A 24,610-nucleotide genomic window follows, 5' to 3' on the forward strand; every position below is an offset into this window, starting at 1 on the left:
AAGTCCGGTAGCTGGTTTATTTTTTTTTTAATTGCCATGAGTATTCAAAAGTAGTTTCAACACAATGTACTTCATCTGAATTTTGATCACATTGAATTTAACAATGTTGACACCCCCATCTTCCTATTCTCAACATGTTATAACACACAGTGTTCCCTAGCATAATACCTAAATTTAAAGAGAAGATGGAGCTTTCTTGTCGGTACAATGCAGACAGCTTTCCTCGGTGGGGCACTTCAAAAACAGAGTATTCCAGTTCCATGTTCTGACCAATTTCTACATCGTTCATGTTTTCTTTTCCAATTGAACCAACTATCCGAATATTGGAGCTAGGAAGCACTTTGAGAGGAGCACCTAGGGCATTTTTCACTATGAAAGGTGCTGTCTCTTTAAAGGAGTAGTCAAACGTGGATGCAGTCCCTTCTGAAAATGCCTGTAATTAACAACATATTATACGTGTCATACATAAATAGCCACAATAACACATATATGAAGGCTTTAAAAGACAGTTTCCAGCAACTCCCGTTTTAAAGAAAAAAAAAAAATATATATATAGCAGTATCTATGCTTTGTATAGTAGTATTTCAGGGAAGTAAAGGTTACTTCCAGAAAATTTGATTATTATTCTGTGATTTGCAGCAAATGTAGATGCTAAAATAAGCATTCACGCTCCTCGTAGGGAATTTTTTACAGTTGAAGGGTTGTAAGAGAAAAATAAGATCTGGGACACAGAAGTCCCAAGCACATTCACCATGTACATACTTCATATTCAACCACAACTTATGCTTACAAACATTTGTTTGATTACACAAAAGCCATGATAACTGACTGCCAATATAGACTTATAGTATAAGCAAGTACTACCTTAGAGAACTGTTGCTCATTTAGAATTAAAAAATAAATAGGCATAAGTCACATTCTGTAAATATAGCTTGATTTAGTAACCAAAATTTCTCCCTCCCATAAAAAAGGGAAAAAAAGCCTAGGACATTCATAAGCACACCTACTATCACAAGAAAAATAGGAAAAAACACCCCTATTTTAAACACACTGGACATTCTACTTCTACGGTTTGAAAGCCAATCCTAAAATCCACACTTTTTTTAGTATTCTATTAAGGAGAAAAGATGGAAGGGACGTAAATGTCTCTAATATTTCAGACAAAGGATTGTAGGAAATAGTTGTGTTTATTGGAGGGTTTTGTTTTCATTCAGCCTGCTTGCAGGACTGTTCCTTAAGTCCTTCATAAGTGCATTTGTTCTTCTAACACAGAAATTGCTTCTTTCAAAAACTAGCACCACCTTTTTGTTACCCCTAAACGACTAATCAGAGTAAAACTCCTCAGCCCTGCTAGATAATATTTGTCAGGGCTGCAGAACAGTCATTAGCTTATGACTGGCAGCACTGAAAGTTCTTTAAAAAAAAAAAAAATCAGAACTTCCTACAGAACCACATAATTCAGCACCTTCTGCTTGTTAGGACTACCTTGGCTAAATTACTGAAAACAGCAAGACAACATTTGGATATTGTTATATTCATTGTATCCTTCGAAGAGATGTTAACTGCAGTTTGTGGCTCAGGAAGAACAATGAAATCATCCCCAGGCATCAAACTTCTCTCTTGGACAGGGTTAGTCTTCATCTAAAACAAAAATTTCATTAGGCAATTATGAACACACAGATTACTTTCTCCTATGTTAAAACAGGAATAAACTTGACCTACGCTTGACAATTTCACCAAGCAAAGGAAAACCTACTTTACCTTGTAAATCTCAGACACCTTACACCAACACGGAAATTTTATACCAACATTGAAGGCAAGCAAGTTGTTTTCTTTGCTCTCAGTATGTGGGGTTACATACTACATTTTGTCCATGCACTAGACAATTAACACTATTCAGAAAAACCTTAAGATGTATAAAGACTGATTTTTTTATTTTTTCATGTGAAATTGCATAGCTCCTTCAAAGCAACAGCATTCAAAAGGCCAATGTTCTGTCACAATTCACATAAAAGTTTTAAGAAATACCTGTCTATTCAAACTATTTCACATAGTTTCAAGTATGTTTACATACTTCCAGCTTTAAACTCCATTGCTTCTTTCCTCCTTCAATTCGTTCAATAAGCGGCTCCCACACTGCATAGGTTTCATTGTAATAATGAATCTAAAGAAAGAATCAAAATTAAGGCATCTAAACATAAAGGACTGAGTTCCTTCCAATAGCATTTAGTACAAAAAACATTAATAAGAAAACAATCATCTTATTTCAACATTTGTGATTGTTGAAATCTTCATTTCAACATCTTCATTTCACATTTTGGAGGTCTAGCATTAACTTTTAATGACTTCAAAAATGAATACACAGAAGTGTAATATATCATACGTTTTTCATAAGTGACATAGTTTTTGAAGAATTGACTACCTGGCTTGCTTTTAGAGCAACCAGACAGCCTGGTAACTCCGTATCTTTTTAACACCTTCGCTTAATATAATGCAGTCTCTATCCTCTCCTACACTGTTTGAGAGAATGACTTTGAGATCAAAAACTTCCAACACCACAAGTACTTTATTGTACTATGAAATAACAATTAGTCTGAGCAAACTTTAGTCTGCATCTGGTCCACTGGAACAATTCATCTAACTCATAGTCTGTACCAAGTTTTTACTTCCATTCAGCCACTGAAAATCTGAACAGAAGTTGTGGACCACATAGTTCTGGATGCTCCCTTTCAGCTATCTTCCTCAACCCTCCTCCCTTCTGGAACCACAGTGCCTTCCCCCAATTATATATGATTAGGCATGCATCTTCCATACTCTATTATGATATGCGCATCTAGCCATGAAAGAAGGTTACTTGTATATCCAGTACAGAATGGAGTATGAGGCAGACTTGGTAAACTGCCAAACTATAACTAAGATGTAGTTAACCTATTGCACAGAGCAGCTGCACATCTGGTTGTATGAAATTTTAACATGCTGCCTCCGTAAGAGACTTATACCATCTCGGAATTTATCCTGTCTTGGGGAAAAGAGTTGCAATAGCTCGCAAAACAAATATGGTGTGATTACAATCCAAGATGCAGAGAAGATCTTGAGAAGAGAGTGTAACTTCTATCCTACCAATAAACACAATGCTAGAGAAACAAAAAAAGGTGGGCAATAAGAGTTAAATATGAATATTCAACTAAGCCAAGCTCATTGTTCATACAGCAAAAAGTAAAGAAAGAGTGGACGAGATCATTCCACAGTAGCAATTGCCATTAAAATCTACTGTTGATTGCAAAGTTTCTGTAAAAACCACATTATGCTTAGTCATACTTGCCTGACTACTAAAGAACTCCTAAAAGCATTACAATTTAAACCTATTATTAATTTAGCACATAGAAAGTGTACTAAAAAGTTACTTGAACATTATGAAACATGCAGAATTGTTTTAAACTGCTAACAACTTGATTCTACATACCTCCAGTGACATATCAGCAGTGACCTCCATCAGTGAGGACCAGTTTTTAAGGACACCTGAAAAGACAGATTCTACTAACAATAAAGGGACAGTACGATGTCCCAGACCACATTCCAAGGTGATCTGAACTGATTTCACTACAATGTCAAATTTCTCTTCTTTCAGAATATGTTCACGGTCCTTAAAAGTTTCTGTTGCTTCAGTGGCTACATCAACACCAAGAAACCAAGCACTGCACTGATCTATAGGCTTCACTTGCCACAAATTCTCAGAAACTTCAGTTGCTGCTCTAGAATCCTCCTCTGTTGTTTTGGGTTTTATGGCAGCCATAATGGTCATCACAGTATTCAGAATTATTGGCGAGATCTTGAACAAAGGAAAAAAAAAATCCTTTATAGCTCAAAACATTTTAAAATTGATTAACATACAAAATATATGATAGATGGAAATGGCAAATAACTCTTGTGTTCTCCATACAGGTACACAGCATTAAAGGCCCTTATAAGAGATGCAACTTAAATTCCAAGATAAAGAAACAGAATCCTGTCACAGACCTCCTCTTATCTTCCTTTCCCACAAAATTTCCCAATTCCTCCCTCACAATCCCACAGGCTCAAGAACAAAATTCTCACATTGGAATTTCACTTTTACTGATGCATGGTACTCCCATAACAGCAGTCAAGATCAACCCTTTCCCTACTATGCTGTAAAACGTGAATTTATTTGTAAGATCTTTGAGGTGTTCAAAAAAGCATGTTTGCAGAGTTATGTTCACCATTTCCATTAGCCGTACAGTACATCTCTCAAAAGCTTTATGCATGAGGAACAATGTACTATTGCTTACAGTTTAAGACTTCACCACTGACCACCTTTCAGATCACAAATACAGATTTGTGAACTTTTAATAGGAGAATTAGCAAATTACATTCAGAAAGACCTTTACTATAGACACAATTATTAATTTACCTATTAAGAACAAGCTATTTCACATTGTATATAATTCTGGAAATCATGTTAACAGCCTTAAATGTACATGCACTTGTGTGCATGCTCCTGCTTATAAGTCTCTCTGAAGAGAAAAATAGTGGTGGTAGCAGCAAGGGGAAGGGTTGTTTCATAAATTTGGAAGAAACTGGTAGGAGGAATCCTAGTATCTGAAGTATTTAAATTAGTCCTTTTTTGCCAAGAGATTTCCAAAACAAGGAACATGTAATTATTTTTTCCAACACAGAGCAGCTCTAAAAAGGATAAATGCCTATTTCTGGAATTAAACTAATGGGGAAAATGGAAATTTTAAATAGCAATACATAAATTAAAAAACACCCAAGCTACAGCTTGAGAAACACACCTGTTCTTCCAAAGACAGTTTTAATAATCTTACCTTTATAGTAAGTTCTTCTATTGTTACCACCACAGTTTGTAACCCTGAGACATGCATCATATTTTCCATGACCAAAGAACACGGCCATAACACCTGAGTGAAAAATAAAAAGTTAGTGAAATAAAAGCTTTTGACATAAGTAAGGCTTATAAAACAGACAAAACAAAAACCCAATACACAGACAGACTGATGGTATAGTAAAAAAACCCTGAATCCTTAAGAAAACTAAACGCATAAGGAAAGATACCATGTGCAAGATGAACCACACAGGCCACCTTTGTGGCTCAATGCTCCCTGCCAGGAATGAGTAGACGAAGGTCCAGACAACATGCTGATCAACATACTCTACTGCAACAAGTAAACTGACAGGCAGTAAACAAAGTTGCAGACAGGTATTCCTAGTCTTCAAAACCCCTCATACAATTTTCTCACTAAGAAACTTTGAATTTAATTTACAAATGCACTACACAGGTTTTAGACAGAGCTCTGTGTGATGAAGTCTTGCACCTACTGATAAAAGATTCACCTGTAAATAGCATACCACAGATGCACAGTTCCTTCCTATCTTCATAATAATCAATGATACAAAAACTGAATTTTCTGAGTACTATGGATATGCCAACTAAAGGACACACCTGCCAACAGTTCTCATTACTTTTTTCATTATGAAAAATAAGTTTTCTTACTGTAGTAACACTCTTGTCCTGTTTTTCTTTGAGAAAGGCACAGGCCAACACTTTGAAGCCCTTTACTTGAGCGGTCATTCTTTGTGCAAGCTTTCCAGATGTCAGAGAAAAGTCACATTGGAAGGAAACTTTTAAGGCAGGGGCATCAGCATTGGTCAAATTAGCAACAAATACAATTTCTGGATCCATGATCACAGCTTTTACTGTCATATTTGGCCATACAGATATTTCTGTGAAAATAAGTAAAAAAACCCCTTGAATATAAAAGGTTTGAAAGTATTATTATGTACATAATATCTAAACCATGCATAAAAATTGCTACATAATTTTAGAGGTACAAATTTAACAAATAAGGGCTCAATTTTTACAGGAATACCTTGCTGAAACTGAGTATCACACAGTATCCAGAAATGAGCAGCAAACTGCTCAGAAGTTTTGCTTTGAAGAAACTGTTTGTTTCAACATTGTAAAAAGACAGTATTAGGTCAATACACTGTAGTCAACTTAAGCACTGGCTCTACTAATCCAAGTTGGAAACAGTTACCTTCTGGCTCAATACCTAAAGTAACTAACTTCTTTAAAGGTAAGATTTACTAATTGAAATCAAATTAGCAATACACAGTTTCTTGTCTGAATATCTACTCAGTCTCCAAACAGAAGGAGAGAATCACATTATGTTTATCTCAGCTAAAAGCAAGACTCTCTAACCTACTGATGGATCAAGTCACTTTGGTTCTCAATGATAGGCAGTATAGTGGTGTGTGACCCTCCTGCACACTAGGACTCATTATATGGGTTACTCATGCCTCACACTTGCTGGAATATTGGAATATCACACCTACGCAATGGAACAGGTGCCAAGTTGAGGCTTGGTGCACTACAGAAAAAGCAAAGAAAGCTAGGCATCATGGGTTGCAGCCAGCAACACATTTGGCTAGTCCTGAGCAGTCCCTGCAAGTGTTATTTTTCTGGAGTGTGTACCACCCCTCCCTCGTCACAGGACTTGTGCATATCTCCAACAAGGGAAGAGGAGAGGAAGTGAACTGCTGACATCACTAGGGCAATTCATAAAACCTAAAGCTCACTCCTAGCACTCCGTCAAGTTCCCCAAAAGAAAGGGAGGGCTGTTGGGAACCACCTAGATTGGGAACCCACAGATTAGGTCTGATCACAACTCAGGCAAGCCTAGCAATCACTTAAAGCCAAACAAAAAAAACCCTCAGAAGTGGTCTTTCTCACCCTTGTTTCATCATGCTTTACCTTCAGTCTTCAACCAAAAAGAGGAAAGCTGTTCATCAAAAACTTAGTTTTCTATAACTGAACAGAAGTAATAACCTACAGTTTCAAAATACACAACTTGCAGAAGTAAGGGTAAGACATTCTTCGCCAATCACCTTTAAAGAGTAAGTTGTTCTTTTTACTTCCTTAACTACTACCTACATGGCACTTTTTACCCTAAGGATGCTTCCTTTGCGATATTACATGGGTAAGAATCCTGTTCAGCATGAGTGATTTTCAATATTTAGCTCTGCTGGAGAGCACAACTCCACTACTTAACACAGCAGTTTTAGAACTACTACTGCTTACAACAATATATGGTACCAGTGGCAAATTTACACATTGTGAAAAATGAACTAATTTCTTAAGTCTGACAGCAAGATAGCATCTTGAAAACTTTTGGATGATTTATTTTCAGTATGAAGTCTGTAAAGGAGGGGAGTGAGGGTGGAAATCAGTTTTACAGACCTGTTTCTGGCTTGGATTTCCCAGAAGCAACATGCTTTAATTGGAACTGCGCAGATCTTTCAGTTGAGGATGCTGGCATTGAGTTAATGAAAAAATCTGCTACTGTCAACAAAAACTCCATACTGGCGCATATGTACAGCTTGTCAAGGACAGCAACGACTTCAGTTCCATTTTTATCCTGCTTGTAACTTATATCTATCATAGAACTGTCATTTGTGTCATCTTTCTTGTCTATCATTCTGGAAAACAAGTTTAATAAGAAATAGTTCAAACATCATAACACATAGGTCTAGAAAAACAAGGATGCACAAGTAGTGCCATTTTTTCTCCCCATGCCATTTAGATATTAGAATTACTACATAAGCAATCAGTGTTTCCTCCAGAAAGAAGAGGGTATAGACTTCTCTAACAGAAGAGTAATTTCAATTTAAAATTTGTGTGCTACAGTTTTGGAACTACGTATGCGGCGTGCAACAATCAGACTAAAGTTTCAGTGCATAGAACACTCTAGTTGAGGCTGGTAGCTTTCTACTCAGCTGTTCTACACAGTTTACTGTAATACTCAAGCCTCCCAGGTACTTTTTTTGTTTTGGATAACCTGGGAAATCAACATATAAGAGAAGAAACTTGCTTAACATTATTAAAATTACATAAATCATTCCTTTAGTGCACAATATGACAGGCAACAACTGACAGCCCTACTAAGTTTTATAAATCCCATGTGAAGCAAAGTATAGAACAAGGAAACAGTCTTCCTCACAAGCTGCATGGAGTTTTTTCATTTCTGATGCACTCAAACTTACCTTGCAGTCACATTCTGAATTCCTTCTCTGAGATCATCCAGGGTACATGTCTTGAGTTTAACATTAATATCCATTGAGCCATCTGAAAACATCTTCCCCGATGATGCCATGAGATGCAGTCGGAGTTCACCAAGGCGTAATTTGTCACTATGCAGCGAAAGCACAGACTTCTACATAATGAGAAATAGTAGGACTAGTTATCGCAGAACAAACTAATAAGCACACTTCCCTTGCTGCTAGCCACATGCATTTTGATCCATGAATTGAAGGATCTGATTAGCCTGTTGCTGTCATCAGTCCTCCAATCATACGAATTAGTCCACGAAACTCACTGAGAAAACAGAAAAAACAAGTTGGGTTGCAGTAAAGTTGTTTCTTCACCACATTTCTAGTGGTTGTTCAGAATGCGTAACTGAAGGATAATCCATCTCAACTCAACCTCCTACCAGAGGATCCCTCTGCTCCCATCACGCTAACTCATTTACAATCAGGACCTCAGCAACAAGCAGAAAGGATATGAAGAAGAAATTAAATTAAATCCCATTACAGTGTATTTCTTCCTGTGATGCTCATTTCACAAGAACTTTTTGAAATTATACACCCTTCACACAAAAAGCACCACAAATTCCTGCATTATAGTTATTTTAAATGCAAAGCTACCACACATTCACTATATACCAAGACTTATAAAGCAAGCACCTTCACATCTGGACAAAGCATATTAAGTTATAAAAACAATGCAACATTGCACATCTTTCTCTTCTGTTTTCAGCACAGGAAGGATGTTCGTTATTGCTCACACTCAGGGATATGCAAGAGGGAAGTATGGGCCATGGACACCTTGGATCTGCTTACTAACTATATAGGCACCATGCATAGAACTAGCATCATCTAGGCTAGCAGTTCCTGCTTTTCAAATTTTAGTTTTTATTTTGGACAACTGGAATCAAGGCTTGAATGACCAAATCAAATGGTGGGTGGTGTTGGTTGGTTGGTTTATTTTTTTTTTTTTAGTGTGATTCAGAAATGCACTTACGTCCTTCAAATTAAGGACATTCTCTGCCCATAAAACCTCAAAGTTCCAAGATAAATTGCATAAGCTCCATAAGGCAAGCATTATAAAGCAAACACAACCAATGAAACTCTTTGTTTTACTACCCTGAGTTCTGTCCATGTGAGAAGCCTAAGTTCCCCACTCCCCACATGGTAAAAGCTTTGTCACAAACCTGATTCATATCACTATTGTAGAGAGTTACTGAAAGTGACTCAAAATTAAAGTCAAATTTAAGCGTTGTATAACATTCCTCAGAGGACTGAACCGTAGAAACATTTTTTTGTCCAAAAGCAAGAGGAGGACCTGTCAGTGAAAAGAAAATATTTTTACATTTCTTCAGAACATTGGGCTTGAGGGTGGTTTTCTAGGTTTGGGGTTGGTTTTTTGTTGGGGATTTTTTGTGGGTTTTTGTGTGTGTGTTTGTTTTCTTTTGTTTTTAAATTAAGATCAGAAAGCCACAAAAAGAGGAAAAGCTCTAAATCTGGAAGACTACTCAGAACAATTCACCTTTTATTTACTCAATATCACTTTGTTCTATTCAATGCATGCTAAAAGTACCTAGCACAGAGTGATTTAAGAACCTTTAAAAAAGCTGTCATTAATTTACCACAGTTCTTAATTTGTTTTAATGAAGAACTACAGGAAGTACCAAAACTGCTCAAGGAGCTTGCACTACTCTTCCGGTTTCTTATTCTAGTATAGCAATTCAACTATTGGTTGAACAGTAATTTTTTTATATTGAGAATGTTAAGTTTTGGCAAAGTGTTAACAGTATTTAATCCAGAGACATACACTGTTTACATGAACACACTATTTGAATGCTAATAATATCCTCAATTGTTATAATTGTGCATTAAGATTCTGGAGTAGTTGGTTTGGCTTTTTTCTTTTTTAAACCATCTGCAACTTATAAGAGTCATTGATATAGACTGAAGAATACCATCTTATAAAAGCTGAATCACAAAAAACACACTACAAAAAACTTTTGACTATCAACAGCTCACATTCCATGTATGTGCATACATTCTTATTTATAACTTTTCATGTACACAATACATATGTAACAATTAAGAAAAATAATTTATTTACACACATTTAAGTGCTTCAGATAAATATGATGTTTGAATTTGCAAATAGCCCTCTGCCTAACCATATTCAGCTTTTTAATTGAACATACCCTCACAGAAATCAGATTCATTTCGAACTTTCCCTTTTTTAAGCATCTGCGTATCTTCAATGTTCTCTTGCACAGTATTTGGCTGGGAAGAAGCCCCTCCAAGGTTTTCAAGTAAAATTTTCATGACAACAGTTAGATCACCTTCACTGAGTGCAATCTGTAAAATGATAAACCCACAACTTCATTTGTGGTGACAGTATTTCTTTCCAACACATAACTTTATCTTATTATTGATAATAATATGCAAGTGTTGAGAAGAAACAACATGCTGCTTCCACCAGAAACAAGCTGTCTAGTCAAAATGGTCCTGGCCAAAACATCCTAAAAAATTTGCCCATTTTCGCTAAAATATCATTTGTTACTTATTATGAACAGGAGTTACAAGAAGAACTAACATTCCACATGATAAACACTGTCTAGTCTTGTAAAGAATCTTTGTCTGCTAAAAAATGAGTAATTGATGATCATAAGCACTTCTTAACAATTCAGTAAACCAGAAATATAACCAGATAACATTAAAGCCAAGATTTGCATTGTATACACTAAAGCAACTGTCATTTAGTAGGCCTTTGAAGAGTTAATGAATCTGAATCCAATTATAACATAACACGATCGTGAAAAAATTAAGCAGTAATAAGTGACAAAACGCAGTCACTTAGCCCATAATACATCGTGTTAGAGTATTTTTTCTACATTTAATTTTTTTTACTGGTACTCCTTCAGTACCTTATTCCTCTGTGCTTCACCAGTGCTACATTTGGCCACAGCACAGATACAGGAATGAAACAGGGCTCATGAACAACTAAAAGGCCCCCCAGTTTGTTTTTAACCACTAAAATGCATATGGTTAATGTAGGAAAAGAGAAAGTAAAGCCTTACCTCTGCAAAGATAGCATCCATAATTTTGAACTGTTGTATATTAGAAATCCACATCTACCGTTTTAATTTCTAATAAATCTACTAAACACTCAAATAACCTGAATATTACATATTAAAATTTAAAATCTTAAATCTAGATTTTAAATGCTAACTCAACAGATAACCTCAATGACTTTACTGACTGTTGAGTCACAGGATAGCTCCAACAGACCCCCAGAAAAATAAGAATAGGGTTTATTCCATTTGTATGCAGCTACACCAAAACTATTCATTATACGATATCAAAACTCTAACAGATCTATAAACTGGACAGTCAAGCTGGAAGTCTTTTAACATTCTGCAAACAATACAAATTGCAATGAGATTACAAGCTCCTTAACAAGGCTAAGTACTACTCTGAGAATATATGTAACTTTTGATGTAGCTCTGATTTGCCATGATATTACCTGCATTGGTTTTAGGTCTCCTTTGATACAAATCGTTGGGATTTTATGATACCAAGTTGCTGCTAAATTTCTCTGGACCAGTAAAGTCAAACTCACAGGACACAGAATTTCAGAATCTGGTTGAGAATCTGCGGCTATAATGCACCTACAAAAGACAGTAGAAGCAGCAGAGGAAAAATATTTAGTAGTTGCAGAATCCCAAATAATATCAAACTAATCTAGCAGAATTGTGGGTATACTTATTTTTAAATTAATAATAATGTGTGCTTACATGCACTTATGCCCAGGTATGCACTTAAGATGAACTCAGTTACTGTCCTATCATTCCCTTCTTTCCAGGAAGTTTTAGAGATTGTGGACATGTGTCCCTATCCAAAAGCACTCCTAAACTTGTGGGGGGGCGGGGATGGCACAGTGCTTGGTTTGCCTACCATCCATGTTCAGCCATAGTTCACCTACCATGTTTGGTTTGCCTGTGTTTTCATTGCCTACCATCTTTAATAATCGAACAATGCTGCATATGGAACATGGACCTGTTTTCTTTACAAACACTTTTCAGCTCAGAAGAAAACTCCATGTATACCTCGATAATTTCAAATGAGTTAGCTGCACATCCATGTTGTCAATGACTGGAGGAAGAGAAGATTCATCTGAAGACACCAGCTTGAACTCATTCTGAACTCTGATTAAGCCAAGATCAGCTACCAAAGCATTATATGAAGTTGAAGACTCAGGAACAACTATAACTGGAGCTTTCAAGTTGACATCCATTAAGAGGCGGAAGCTCTTTTTAGCGAAGTCTTTCATGCTGGAAGCAGCCATTTCTGCTGCCTGGACAGTGACTGCAGTCAGGGCTTCTTGTGCCGTTTGGAAATTGTTTAGAAAGTTCTATTGATAAGTAATGAAAAAAGTAAGAGTTCTATGAGAGCAAATAAGCCTTGCAAAAAAGGCAAGTCCCAGGCAAAATGTAAATTTAATAGTACAGCTGTAGCAGAAATATGAAGCTTCTAATTCAACCACGCAAGTTTCAAAAGAGGTTAAAATAATGCACAAGGTAAGAAATTGTTTACCGACATAATTTTTAAGACATAATTTTTAAGACATAATTTTTAAGACATAATTTTTAAGACATAATTTTTAAGACATAATTAAAGCTATCAACTCAATTCATTACTTGTTTTGTCATCCTTCTCCTGATTTGTCATTCTTCCACAAAGCAGTGCAACTTAAGTGATACTTCTTCAGCAAAATACTTCTATATGCTTGTACATTAGCTCACCACAAGGTACACGAGGTACAGGTCATAAAGAGCTGATTACATTTTATTTTAATTTAAAAAATTTAATGTCAAGAAAAGAACTGAAACTGATGTCTTACCAAGAAAGACATAAAGAATTTATGTAGGTAAATTATTTGGATGCAGCCCACTTTCAGAGACATTTTACCATCCACCCTTGACATATCAGCGTAGGCTTCCCCTGCAGTAGCATCTGGATAAAGTGACAGGTGAAATCTAAACACTTCATCTCCCATTATGGAGACAGCCTAGAAGATTAAGTCCGTATAGTTAATACTCCCTGGCAGTAATATGTGATAGAATTATTGCTTAAGTTATCAAACAAGAAATATTTCCACAAAAAGATCAACTGCAACTTATCAGCAATACTTGGACACATATATGCTAGGCACAAAAGGAAATTGAATCAGCTATTTCACAGTATGTCTCTTCTCACTTGGTTATCTGTAGTCCATTTTATATTTAACTCATGCTACTCAGAATTAAACACATCAATGTAAACATGATTAAAAAGAATTAAATACTGAATGAAAGCATGTCTTGCTTCCCTGAGATAAAGGAAATTAACCCACGAAATTTTGCTTAATATTTGGTATATTACATCGCACTTAATATTATACAACACAGCAAATCAACTACAGTATTGTCATTAAATAACTTAAAGAACTACTTTTTTTTGTTTGTTTACAATCTGCACAACACATCACCTTTTTATGGATTGTTTTTGGATCAACATTTGTAATTACAATGTCCTCAAGTCTGGAGAACACTTCAATCTTTTTAGTTTTCATAGTTACAGATGCATCCATTCCTGATTTGAGACAAAAGGAAGAAGATAATAAACGCACTTCAACAAATTGCTTAGTAAACACTTTTTTAAAAAGCAGCTTTATTTATTACTGAACATAAAGAATAAGAATAGCTTAGAATCCAGCATTCTGCTATGTAACAACCAATGCTAAGCCCAAGACAGAAGTCGTGACCTTACTACACATGACAAATTTGCCAACATAAATTGACTAGAGTAAAAATTCCCAACGCTATCTAGGAATTATCTATTTAAAAATGGAAGCTTGAGTTATTTATAACATAGTGCCTTCATTTATTTTAATTTTACTCCACTTAGAAATTAATTGCCTTCTTTTTCCAAGTCAAACATTTTCTTCCCTCACAGGCATTTTGGCTATTAAAATATCTCACATCATACAATCAAAATGTATTCAAACATATGTTAGAGACACCTACAGTGCACACACTAGCCTTTCAGAAGTTAATGAATGGAGGGGAATAATATATTTCTTCCTACAACCAACTAATATTTAAATAAAAACCCCTTACCTTGTATTCTAATGTCTGCAATTCTACAAGTCTGATCACACACTGTAATACTGAATGCACTTAGCTTTGCAGTGAGTTTTAATTCACAGATATCATCATGGGCTGCATTACTAGACACTGGATAGGAAACACAAGAGACATACAAGAACTTCATTATAAGTCGATTTTTTAAAACAAATGTTAAATTATTTGTTTTGTATGTATATGAACTATTCAAAAAGCGACCTGCAGTTATGCCCTAAAAGTTACTGCTAATTATTAGTCAAGATGTGAAATAAGTCTTTTATTAACACAATTTTCTTCTGGCACAAGAACAGTCACCGACTAACACAGGCAAACAGCAATCAAGATGGTGTTTTTTCTCCTCATTAATACCTACTTTTCACACAACAGTATGCTGAATACAGTGTACATTTCATTATTTGAAACTATCTCACGCAAGAAATGTTCCTTTCTGTATAGAGTAGCAAGGCCAATTTAGGCATATTAGGTGAAAAGTTTCTGCAGCAAAATTGAAGGTGCCTGCAGAACACAAAATGTAACAGCCAGCCACTGTAAACTCAATCCCAACAGATTTAGGATTAAAAAACCTTGAATTTCCCAAACAACACTACAAACACAAGAATCAACCACACAGGACCTGACAAAACATCCCTAAGGAGCTTCCATACAAAAACTCATTACTTCAAGGTTATAGATAGCAATTATTAAAATAAACACAACACCCTTCAGTTCAGAACTTCTCTTTGCTTCCCCAGGGATGAAGAATGTTTATTTTCAGCAATGTATGTACTCTTTAGAGCCTTCAGATTGGAAAGCAACGAAGCTGTGACACTGATGCTTTGAAAAGGCTTTGGTACTGTTCACTGCAACATCATTTATTCGAATTTTATTATAAAAGTCAGACCACTACCTAGGAAAAAGTTATACTGAGTAAGGAGAATCTGTAAAATTAAGGAACAGCAAAAATATCTGGCTTTTTAAAAAATGAAATAATTTTCTCCTCACGAACAGTTGTGCCTGCCTTCTTTTTCCACCAAATAGACTCAATGCTGTCAACTGAAATGGTATCCTTTGAAACCAAAGGCTAGATACTGTTAAGCAACAAAAGTATGGCCTTTCTAATACCACATTACCTGGTCTAAGAGTATCTCCTTTTTCTTGTTCTTTTATTTGAGGCTTGTGGTCTGATGCTTTATCAGTACTGGGGAGACCACCTGATGGAACACTGAATGTGAGAAAACTCATGATGGAAAGCAAAGCCTCTGTGTGAAGTACTATATCCAAACATGAAAAGATGACCTAAAATGAGGGCAAGAAGACAAAGTAACATTATTTAGTAGTAGTCTATTGCATAACAAGCCAGAGTTACTGCCATAGAATTGAGAAAAAAGTCTCTTGCTCAATTTCACAAGTATCTCCCCCTTCTATCTCCTTCAACTTAACACCACACAAGCTCCAGAACAGATGAGGGAGCTATGGAAGGGAAGCTTAAAACAGCTACAGAGGAAATGTGCCAATCTAAGGATTGATGCTTCATGTGGTTATGCTTTTTCAGTAAGCTCTCTTGCCTCTGTTGCATTTAATTGTGGACTATTGAGCACTTCAGTTGACATCTTCAGAACCATGTATAGATATATTTTAGCAGGTATGATACAACAAAACAACAAGATTCAAAATTTGCAATCAGAACAGAAAGTATGTGAATAGCAACTACTCTAGCCAGTATCACTTAGTGAAACCTAGCATCAGCTAGCCAACTTTTCCTAGCCCAAAGCAACTCTTGGTAGATGCTGGTTTTACTGATACGTTAAGGGATGTCAGCTTTCTTGACTCTAAAGTAGTCCAGCCACTGCAAATTCCACATATGGCTGTCAAGAAGCAAGCTCCACCCACCACTACCACTTTAAAGGAAACATTTTAAAAGCTAAATGACCTGCTTACTTCAGAAGTCACTGAAGCCATGGAAAACTACACATGAATAGTTGCTTTCAGGAGAAGTAAAAAAAGGACTGATTGAACACAAGACCTCTGAGAAGGCTTGTTTGACATTTCACCTCACATCTCAATTTCACTGTTATGAACTTTCAAGCTCTGAAACACAAGGCCTTCGTTTCACACACTGCTAAGTGTATCAGTCCAGAAATAAAAAGCATCCTACAGGCCTCAGTTAGAAATATGTCCTTATAAATTTTAACTAGCTAAAAAAGTACAGCTTCTAGGTAAAAAAATTAATACACTAAATACTTCTGTAAAAAAAAAAATCGTCTTTTTTCCTCCTGGATTTTCTCTGAAGTAGTTAAATATAAAGCAGTAAGCTTTAATGATGAGAGAGTCAGGGTTTTGGGTTGTGGTTTTTGGTTTGTTTTTTTTTTTCTCTTCAATGAGAAGAGGAAAAAGTGGGCAACTAACAAGTTTACACAGCTGTTACTATTTGAGAAGCTTAAAAAAATTAAATACATCCAGCACTTACATTGATGTTTTGCTTGGTGCTTCTGTAAGTAGTAACAAAATCTGGTCCATCAGCATCAGCCTAAAGGAAGAAGAAAAAGCCCAAGCACAAAGTCAGTCTCTATTGAATTAACCGATTCATTAACTGAATTAATTGAATTTACCACACACCCACACAAGGATTATTCCCATTGCAAAAGAAAACAAAGGAAAGTGATGAAGGCTGAAGAAACAAGTTCTCTAAATAAAGCACATGATCAAGGCAACCACAATGGGGTACTCTCAATGCTCTGCTTAGTGACATTTTATAGCACATATTTTGTGAAAGTTCAGTGGGCCAGTTACAAAATTTTCTCTTACCTAGGACCTATTTCAACTGGATCAATTTATGCTTAGTACTTTATCAGAACAAATTAACTTGTTTTTCTCTACAAAAATTATGTCATTGTAGATAAGTGCATGAGTATCCCACTAGTTCTACAACCTATCAGATTCCCAAGTATTCGTGCAGTTTTTGAAGGGCGCTTTTTTTAAAAAAAAAAAAAAAAAATCTCAAGAACTCTAGCTACCAACAAATAACTCCTCAAATGCTAGTTTTACCACCTGTAAAGAGCCACGTATCACTTACGTAGGCAAAGACTCTCTCACCTATTACGTTTCACAAATGTACTAATCTGTCTTGTTCACAGAGAAGAATGCATACAAACATTTGGTTTCACGGTGATGTCAGTAATTGTGTTGACTTATGAAGCAAGCACTACATGGAAGCAATGGAGAGTGAAATGAAACGTTAAGTTGAAAAACAGGTATTTGGGAGAAGACCTAGATAAGTTTTAGATACAAATCCTACCGGTTTTAAAACAAGCAAAAAAAAAAAAATCTAACACAGGCTAAGTATGGAAGCCTTATTTTACTCCCCATGTAATCTTAGTTAAAAGGTATTGAAACCTTAATGTATTCCATTTTCAGAAGATGTTCATCTGTCTCACTTGAAGAATTAATAATGCAAAGAGGATCTCCTTTTGAGTCTGCAAATAAAGAAATACAACTGTAAAGTATTTCCACTCACAAGCTTTACTTCACCCATGGAATGCCTCCATACTAATTCTCAATTATATACTAATTATACACTATTCTTGCTGAAATAGTGAAGGTAAACATCTCTTTTCTCTGAGAAGCTGCAGATTAAGCATTACCTTGTGAAATGCTGTATTCACTTTTATTTTTAATTAAACTAGTCAAAAGTAACTTATCTTGGTCCTGAAAGAAGATTCAATATTGGAAAGTTATTTGCATTCCTATAATTAATTTTGCATTCCTATCTTTAGGCTTTTATATTCAAAACCATACTTTTCTACTTTGAATACACAGCTATTTCAGTTATTACTTCAATATCACTTTGAATTGTTACCTGACCAATCAAGGAAGCATGCTGGATTTCCAGTGCTGCCAGAACTGGTCATAAAGCACAGATTCAGAAGCTCATCAAAACACTCTGAACAGAGAGAATACTTTTCAGGAATGACCGTTCCTACTCAAAGTAGGCAACTAACTCAAATAAATTAACTCAAGCTAACTCTAGCAACAGGAGTAAAACTTGGTATCAGGTAAAACAGATTAATTGAATCTAAATTACAAAGGACAGCATCTTCAAGTGAATTTGGCATGTAACCTCCTGCCCTTTTTTTCTTCCCCACTAATTATTATTTTTGACCATGCTATCTTCTTGCTACAAAACCTGATTGCACACACTGTACTGACTGCATACCAGTTTTCTCGAAGACTTACCATTTATTTCAATGCATCTCATAATAATTTTTTTCAGATATGCTGTTGCAGTCAATTCATGATTTCTAATTTTGGTTTCGGTTCCAAGCTGTAGCACAGTTAAAATATGTAATGGACATCTCTCCTTCTGAACCTGCTTCATTAAGGTTACTACAACCTTGAATACGTAAAGGGAAATAAGTTCACTATTTCAGTAAAGCTGTCCAGATGGCATGCAGTTATAACTGACCTCAGCTGAGCTTCTAAAGTAGTATTAATATAGACATTTTGCCTTTTTACAAAGAGAACCTACAACACCAGTTTGTTAAAGATTTTTGTCCCTTCCCCCCACTGTTCCTCTTGGCCAAGCAACCAATCACTTCTTAAATCCTCAACAACAAAACAAAAATCCCAAGTCTATTAATTTGGCTAGAATTTAATTCTGTTGGCCTAGCAGTATATACTTACCTTGTCAAGCTATGCTTTATTTTTGTAATCAGACACTACACACTGCTACATACAGAGTTTGAATATGGAAAAAACAGTTACTACAAATCATACTGGTCTGGAAGGAAGGGCAGCAGAGAACAAATAGCAACATGAATCAATCTTTGAATATCTGATGCTATACAAATAATAATTAAGGACACAGAAATGTTTCAACATTACAATTCTTCATTTATAGAAGATTTTAAGCATTACACTGATTAGAATGTTGAAAATGAGAAAGAACTTGTGTTTCTAAATTTAGCTGAAAATTAAAGTAGAAAAACTAGATATAGTTATTCATGAATAATGTTAATTTCAATGCAATTATTTAATGAGGCAATTATCTTCCATTCTTGGGAACTAAAAATAGTGCCTCAACCTAACAATTTACCACACAAGCAATTTAAAGAACTCACATCTGTCAATACTTTGTCTGCATCATTATGTGGCATACTCTTTGTACACTAACAAATTAGTATTTTATCATTAATCACCCAACATATACAGTTCACAAACAATGTGGACACTACCTTACTAAAAGTTTCCATGTGAAGCATGTGTAAATCTGTATTAAACAAGACAGATTTGTTCATAAGATATATTAAATAAGACAGCATGGAGCACTACCAGCTAGCCTGTAATAAGCCTCAGCCCTACCATTAAAAAAATTCTTCACAGCCAAGACAGCAAATCTGAAAGTGAAAAGCTACCAAAGGTACTAGTGATACGTGTTGGATAACTACATGCTGTTTGTTGACAGGTACCTCATCAGCCAATTGCAACTGTAATTCTGCAAAAACTGAGAAACCCCAAAACCTGGGATGGTATCAACTTGCTACCTGTCTACACTTCAGCTGTGGAACAAATATTTCTAATGCCCTTAAAACTAAGTTTTCTTATATGATTTCATATCACTCATACAGAATATGTTTCCCTAGTGGCTGGGGACAGGAGGAAGTTTCTAGTCTTTGAATGCAACTCGCACTCAGCAATAGAATAGTTTTGGGTTTGAAGGTGTTTTTTTTTTTCCTGTTTAAAAAATAGGAACCCAGATTTTGTATGGACAAAAATATTCACAGAGATTTAGTGAACCAAAAATTATACACACACACGAAAAAAAACAAAACCAAAACCAACCAAAGAAAAACAAGAACAAACCCCACAGTTAAAGTAACCTGCACACCTAAGCCATTTGGTCTGACTCTTGAAAAATGAAAGGCCATGCTGAGCTCTTCACATTTAAGTATCACAGACATCTTCAGAGAAAAAACATGCTTGGACAATTTCTTATGCATACATATCTTTGTTAATTGATTGCTTGTGCATTTTCCCAGTACTTCACCTACAACCTAACCTTCAGACTTAGTATCTCCAAGGGAAAAATACTAGTTCCAGCTCAACTATTTCAGCTGGTTTGTTACTAAGAGAATCATATGCAGCATTATGAAGGATTAAGGCTAGGTGAGAGCGGAACATGTGAAAGAAGTCTGGTTTTCCCTGTTAAATGTATTGTGTACTTTAAATATTCTATAAATACAACCTCACATAATACAAGCAAAAGAAAACAGCTAAAGAAACAGCTGAAGAATCTGGGTTCTGGGTTTTTTTTTTCTTTTTGTTGGTATGTACCCTCTTCTTCAAACAGTTAAAATGGACTTCATAGCCCACTACTTCTAAGAAACAGGGCTTGAGTACTGGATTCAGTAACAATAAATTTTACAGATGGATACATACCTCTTTGATTTCAAAATTAAGTAGCATATTGATTACATCTTCATTTAATGTTCTTTTTCTCTTTTCAGACAGCATTCCTCCTGGAACACTCTTATCCTGCATCAAAACCGATTTCTCCATTTCTTTGCTTTTACCTGAAGCATTTGATAAATTGATTAACTTTTGAAATTGCCACCATTTGTTTAGCTCAAGAAACATATCAAATTCTTTTCTTCATTTAGATGGCTTATATTCACCTAAGATAAGCTAGCAACACTTCCACAATCAGAGCCTTTAACTTCAGAGCAGGCAAAGAAAATAGAAGCATGTTCTGGCAACAAGATGACTCTGACATCTCAATACCTTGCTAGTTCTGTGACAATTTAGCTAACACGATTACCAAATTTTGTCTTGTAATGTTTCCAGCTTTTTAAAGTATTAAAGTATGAACACTGTCCTTGCAAAATTAAGAAAAGTTCATCACTTACACATCATACTCTCAGACCTAAGCTTGCTTTCCAGATAATAAATGCTTTTCATTACTCCTGAAAGCTAACACACTTAATATTCATGACAAACAACTTCCATCTCTGACCTTCCTTTTGCAATACTGATTTTGCATGAGTTTGTTTTTCTTCTGCTTCACCAAGGTTTTCCATCAACACTCTGAGAAAGACATTCAAATCCTCTTGACTTAACACAACCTACAAAATTGGAAATCACAATTATCAGGAAAAACACATTGTTCTTTAAACTTATCACTAGCTAGCAGAGCAGAACGTGTGCTTATTTACAGGTATTTTGTCAGCAGCATCATCCCTTAAATAACACAATGAAATTCTTTTAACTGTTTATTGTTAAAGAATTAGGAGATGAAAGAAGGTTATGACTTCTAAAGCAGTATCAAGATATATTGCAGCCTTTACTCAGTGTATATATGTTTTTAATACTTCCCTGTAAATGGACATGCTACTTCATGATATTTTAATTCCAGTTTCACTCAAGATGTACCTGGTATGTTCTTTCACAGTATATAAATTGCCACAAAAAACAACTATCTTGAGGTCATTCAAGGGAGATAGGAAGTTATGAAGCTGACCAAGGCAAATATTTGCATAAATTTAATTTCCTCTCAAGAAGATTCTGTTTTGGTTTTTTGTTTGTTTGTTTTAAAAAGCACTGAAAAAAGAGACTCCCTTAGAGAACTGGTCACAAAAACATTTGATTTAAGTTGGTCCTGCCTTATGGCAGGGAATAAACAAGGCTCCTTAACACCCTTTCAGTTTTCTCTTTTCTTTCTCTCAGGTTAATAAATGTACACAGCAGTTCAGGTGTTTTATATGACATTTGCAAACCTCTACATTCACACAGGTAGGTTAAAGCCTGTTGACATCCCTGAAACTCACTCCACAGCTACTAAAAATTTGCAGCTTGTTGCACCTTTGCGTGCAAAAATAACATAAAGGTTAGTCTTACATTAAGTATTATCACAAGCTTCTCACCACCTTCTTTTCACAAGACTTACATTCATTGTATCCAGATACCCCGTGATCTCCAATACTGGTAACTTGTGAAACCAAGCTGCAGATAGATTTCGTTTCACAGATAGGCTTAAATTAATAGGGTGAAGTATCTGAATGTCTGGATGCGATAAACCTGTCTCCATAATGGTCCTTTAAAAAAAAAAAAAGGAGGGGGGGGAACCACACAAAACACATGGTGGGGAAGTTAGAAGTTAAGTCATATGTTACATTTTCAAAGTAACATCTTAAAATCTCAAATTCAAGATCTCTTTAGGCTTAAAGAGCTTCCTGAGCAGAACAGTATCTTACTTTACTACTGATTTATTTGCCCTTAAGATCATAGGTTAGTATTTTAACACCAAATACGTGACACTCTCACCAACCACAGTTTTAAGCAAGTAGATTAATATCCTATAGAGTATTAATATTACCAATTAGCTAAGGCATTACTTAGTAAAATGCACTTTACCTAGATACTTTCAGCTTTGTCAGCTGGACATCCATTTTGTCAATGACTGGAGGGAGCGAACTGCCTTCTGGAAACACCAAGCTAAACTGGTTCTGAACCTTAATCAAACCAAGATCTATTACTATAGCATTGGGGGAAACTGAGGACTGAGGAATGACTATAACTGGTGCTTTCAAGTGAATGTCCATTGCAAGTCGAAAACTCCTTTCAGCCAGATCTTTTACACTGGTAGCAGCCTTTTCTGCAGCTTGGACTGTAGCAGCACTCAGTGCCTCCTTAGCTGTCTGAAAGTTGTTCAAGAAGGTCTAGAATAAGCGGTTGAAGAAAAAGGAAAAATGTCTGAGAACAAGTTTTTTTAATCTAAATTACTCTCTCATTTTACAGCATCAACCACCATCAGTTATGCCGCCTTCTGTGTTAAATTTTCCCTGGTGAAAGACAACTGAGTGCCTTTTGTCATGACCTCTAATAGAGGGTCAAAAACGTACTGACGAGTACAATCCACTCATTTTAAACCCACCTCCACTTTTTTTTCCTTCATTAGCTACAAGATTCCTTTACCTCATTAGCTTTTGGGGACACATACTATTTTTTAGAGCCTCTCTTTGCCCCCAGTGAATACTATTCACTATTCGCTAATTCCTATTAAAGTACTGAATGACAGAAAGCCCACTAGTGCTTTATTGAAAAAGCCAACGTTAGGATACTTGACAAAGGTACAAATATTTACAGTGATTAATTTGCAGTCCTCATAGCATCTAACCTTGCAGAAAGTTTTGCCTCTAATGTTAGCTCAGATATGTTTGCAATGAACTCAGGTTTTTGCCAGGGTGGATAGGGCAGCAAACACAAAACCCCCAAAATACCTTAATAGCACCAAGCTTTTCTCTATTTCCAAAGCAGAGGGTGGGAAGTGACCCATTTGTTAGTTTTTTGAAATTCAAACCAGTTAAAGCTTGCTTATCAAACCTTTTTAATAGTACACACGAAAAAATTAAGCCTATCCTTTCTCTTTCAGAAACTTAAGTTACCACTTCTACTGAGGACACACACAAGGAAGACTAATTTGAGAATGGAGCAGAAACATACAAAGGAAAAAAAGACTTACCAGAAGCGACATGAGAAATTTGTGAAGGTATACTATTTGAATACAGCCTACTTTCAAAGATACAGTACCATCCACTTTTGACATGTCAGTGTAGGCTTCTCCCTCAGTAGCATATGGATCTAATGTCAGATTGAAACTGAAAACTTCATCTCCTACTATAGACACAGCCTAGAAAGAGAGAAACAGTACCTACCAGCCATCAGCAGCTTCTAAAAAGTTACTTAACACAAAGAAGAATTAAATATCTCATCAGCCTATCAGATGTACAAGTATGAAATATGAAATGCCAAATATGAAAACTATGCTTTACCATGTATCTTATTCATGACAAAACAAATATTTTTAAAAGAGTAGAATATGTATTACATTTCACTTTATACACACAAAACTAACCAAGAATCAAGTAAAACTTAAAATCTTGTAGTTGAGTACTTTTTTATGAAGGGTCGTTGAATCAACATCTGTGACAACTATGTCTTTAAGTCGGGCAAAGAATACAGTGTGACTTGGCTGAAGGAGAAGAGATGAGTCAAGACCTGTAAAATATAAAGAGAGAAACAGTAGTATTGCACAACAGAAGTAACACTCATTTTCAGAGTTGGGACACACAACGCTAGTAGGGGAGGTGAGGAAAGTTACAGAAATCATACATTGTAACAAACAATTATTTTGTTAATAGTTTGCTAAATTCAACAAATATTTAAAAAAAAAAATCCACAAAAATACCTAAACACACTTGATTCTCTCCTCTGATTCCAAATGAAATAAGTCAGTTACCACATCCCTTGCTGAAGGGACTGTAAATAAAAGAGCTCTGTTT

The 24,610-nt window shown here is 35.6% G+C and overlaps 1 protein-coding gene across 3 annotated transcripts in view; it reads right to left on the reverse strand.

Moving 5' to 3' along the window:
• Positions 1-24,610, reverse strand: part of VPS13C (vacuolar protein sorting 13 homolog C) — a 100,287-nt gene that overhangs the window by 35,400 nt on the left and 40,277 nt on the right. For all 3 annotated transcript variants that reach the window (XM_072871150.1, XM_072871152.1, XM_072871153.1), the window contains 25 exons: positions 24,223-24,326; positions 23,791-23,958; positions 22,683-22,987; positions 22,216-22,363; positions 21,286-21,394; positions 20,712-20,845; positions 18,510-18,666; positions 17,670-17,749; positions 16,744-16,803; positions 15,407-15,572; positions 14,271-14,387; positions 13,640-13,743; positions 13,013-13,180; positions 12,219-12,523; positions 11,636-11,780; positions 10,311-10,467; positions 9,306-9,436; positions 8,080-8,249; positions 7,277-7,515; positions 5,531-5,760; positions 4,845-4,937; positions 3,464-3,829; positions 2,075-2,164; positions 1,486-1,641; positions 169-433 (listed from right to left, as the gene is read on the reverse strand). In XM_072871150.1, the coding sequence (XP_072727251.1) occupies positions 169-433; positions 1,486-1,641; positions 2,075-2,164; positions 3,464-3,829; positions 4,845-4,937; positions 5,531-5,760; positions 7,277-7,515; positions 8,080-8,249; positions 9,306-9,436; positions 10,311-10,467; positions 11,636-11,780; positions 12,219-12,523; positions 13,013-13,180; positions 13,640-13,743; positions 14,271-14,387; positions 15,407-15,572; positions 16,744-16,803; positions 17,670-17,749; positions 18,510-18,666; positions 20,712-20,845; positions 21,286-21,394; positions 22,216-22,363; positions 22,683-22,987; positions 23,791-23,958; positions 24,223-24,326 (4,167 nt within the window). The remainder of the gene's footprint in view (positions 1-168; positions 434-1,485; positions 1,642-2,074; positions 2,165-3,463; positions 3,830-4,844; positions 4,938-5,530; positions 5,761-7,276; positions 7,516-8,079; positions 8,250-9,305; positions 9,437-10,310; positions 10,468-11,635; positions 11,781-12,218; positions 12,524-13,012; positions 13,181-13,639; positions 13,744-14,270; positions 14,388-15,406; positions 15,573-16,743; positions 16,804-17,669; positions 17,750-18,509; positions 18,667-20,711; positions 20,846-21,285; positions 21,395-22,215; positions 22,364-22,682; positions 22,988-23,790; positions 23,959-24,222; positions 24,327-24,610) is intronic.

This window comes from Ciconia boyciana, chromosome 8, assembly GCF_034638445.1.
Source record: "Ciconia boyciana chromosome 8, ASM3463844v1, whole genome shotgun sequence".
In the NCBI taxonomy this organism is placed as follows: Eukaryota; Metazoa; Chordata; class Aves; order Ciconiiformes; family Ciconiidae; genus Ciconia; species Ciconia boyciana.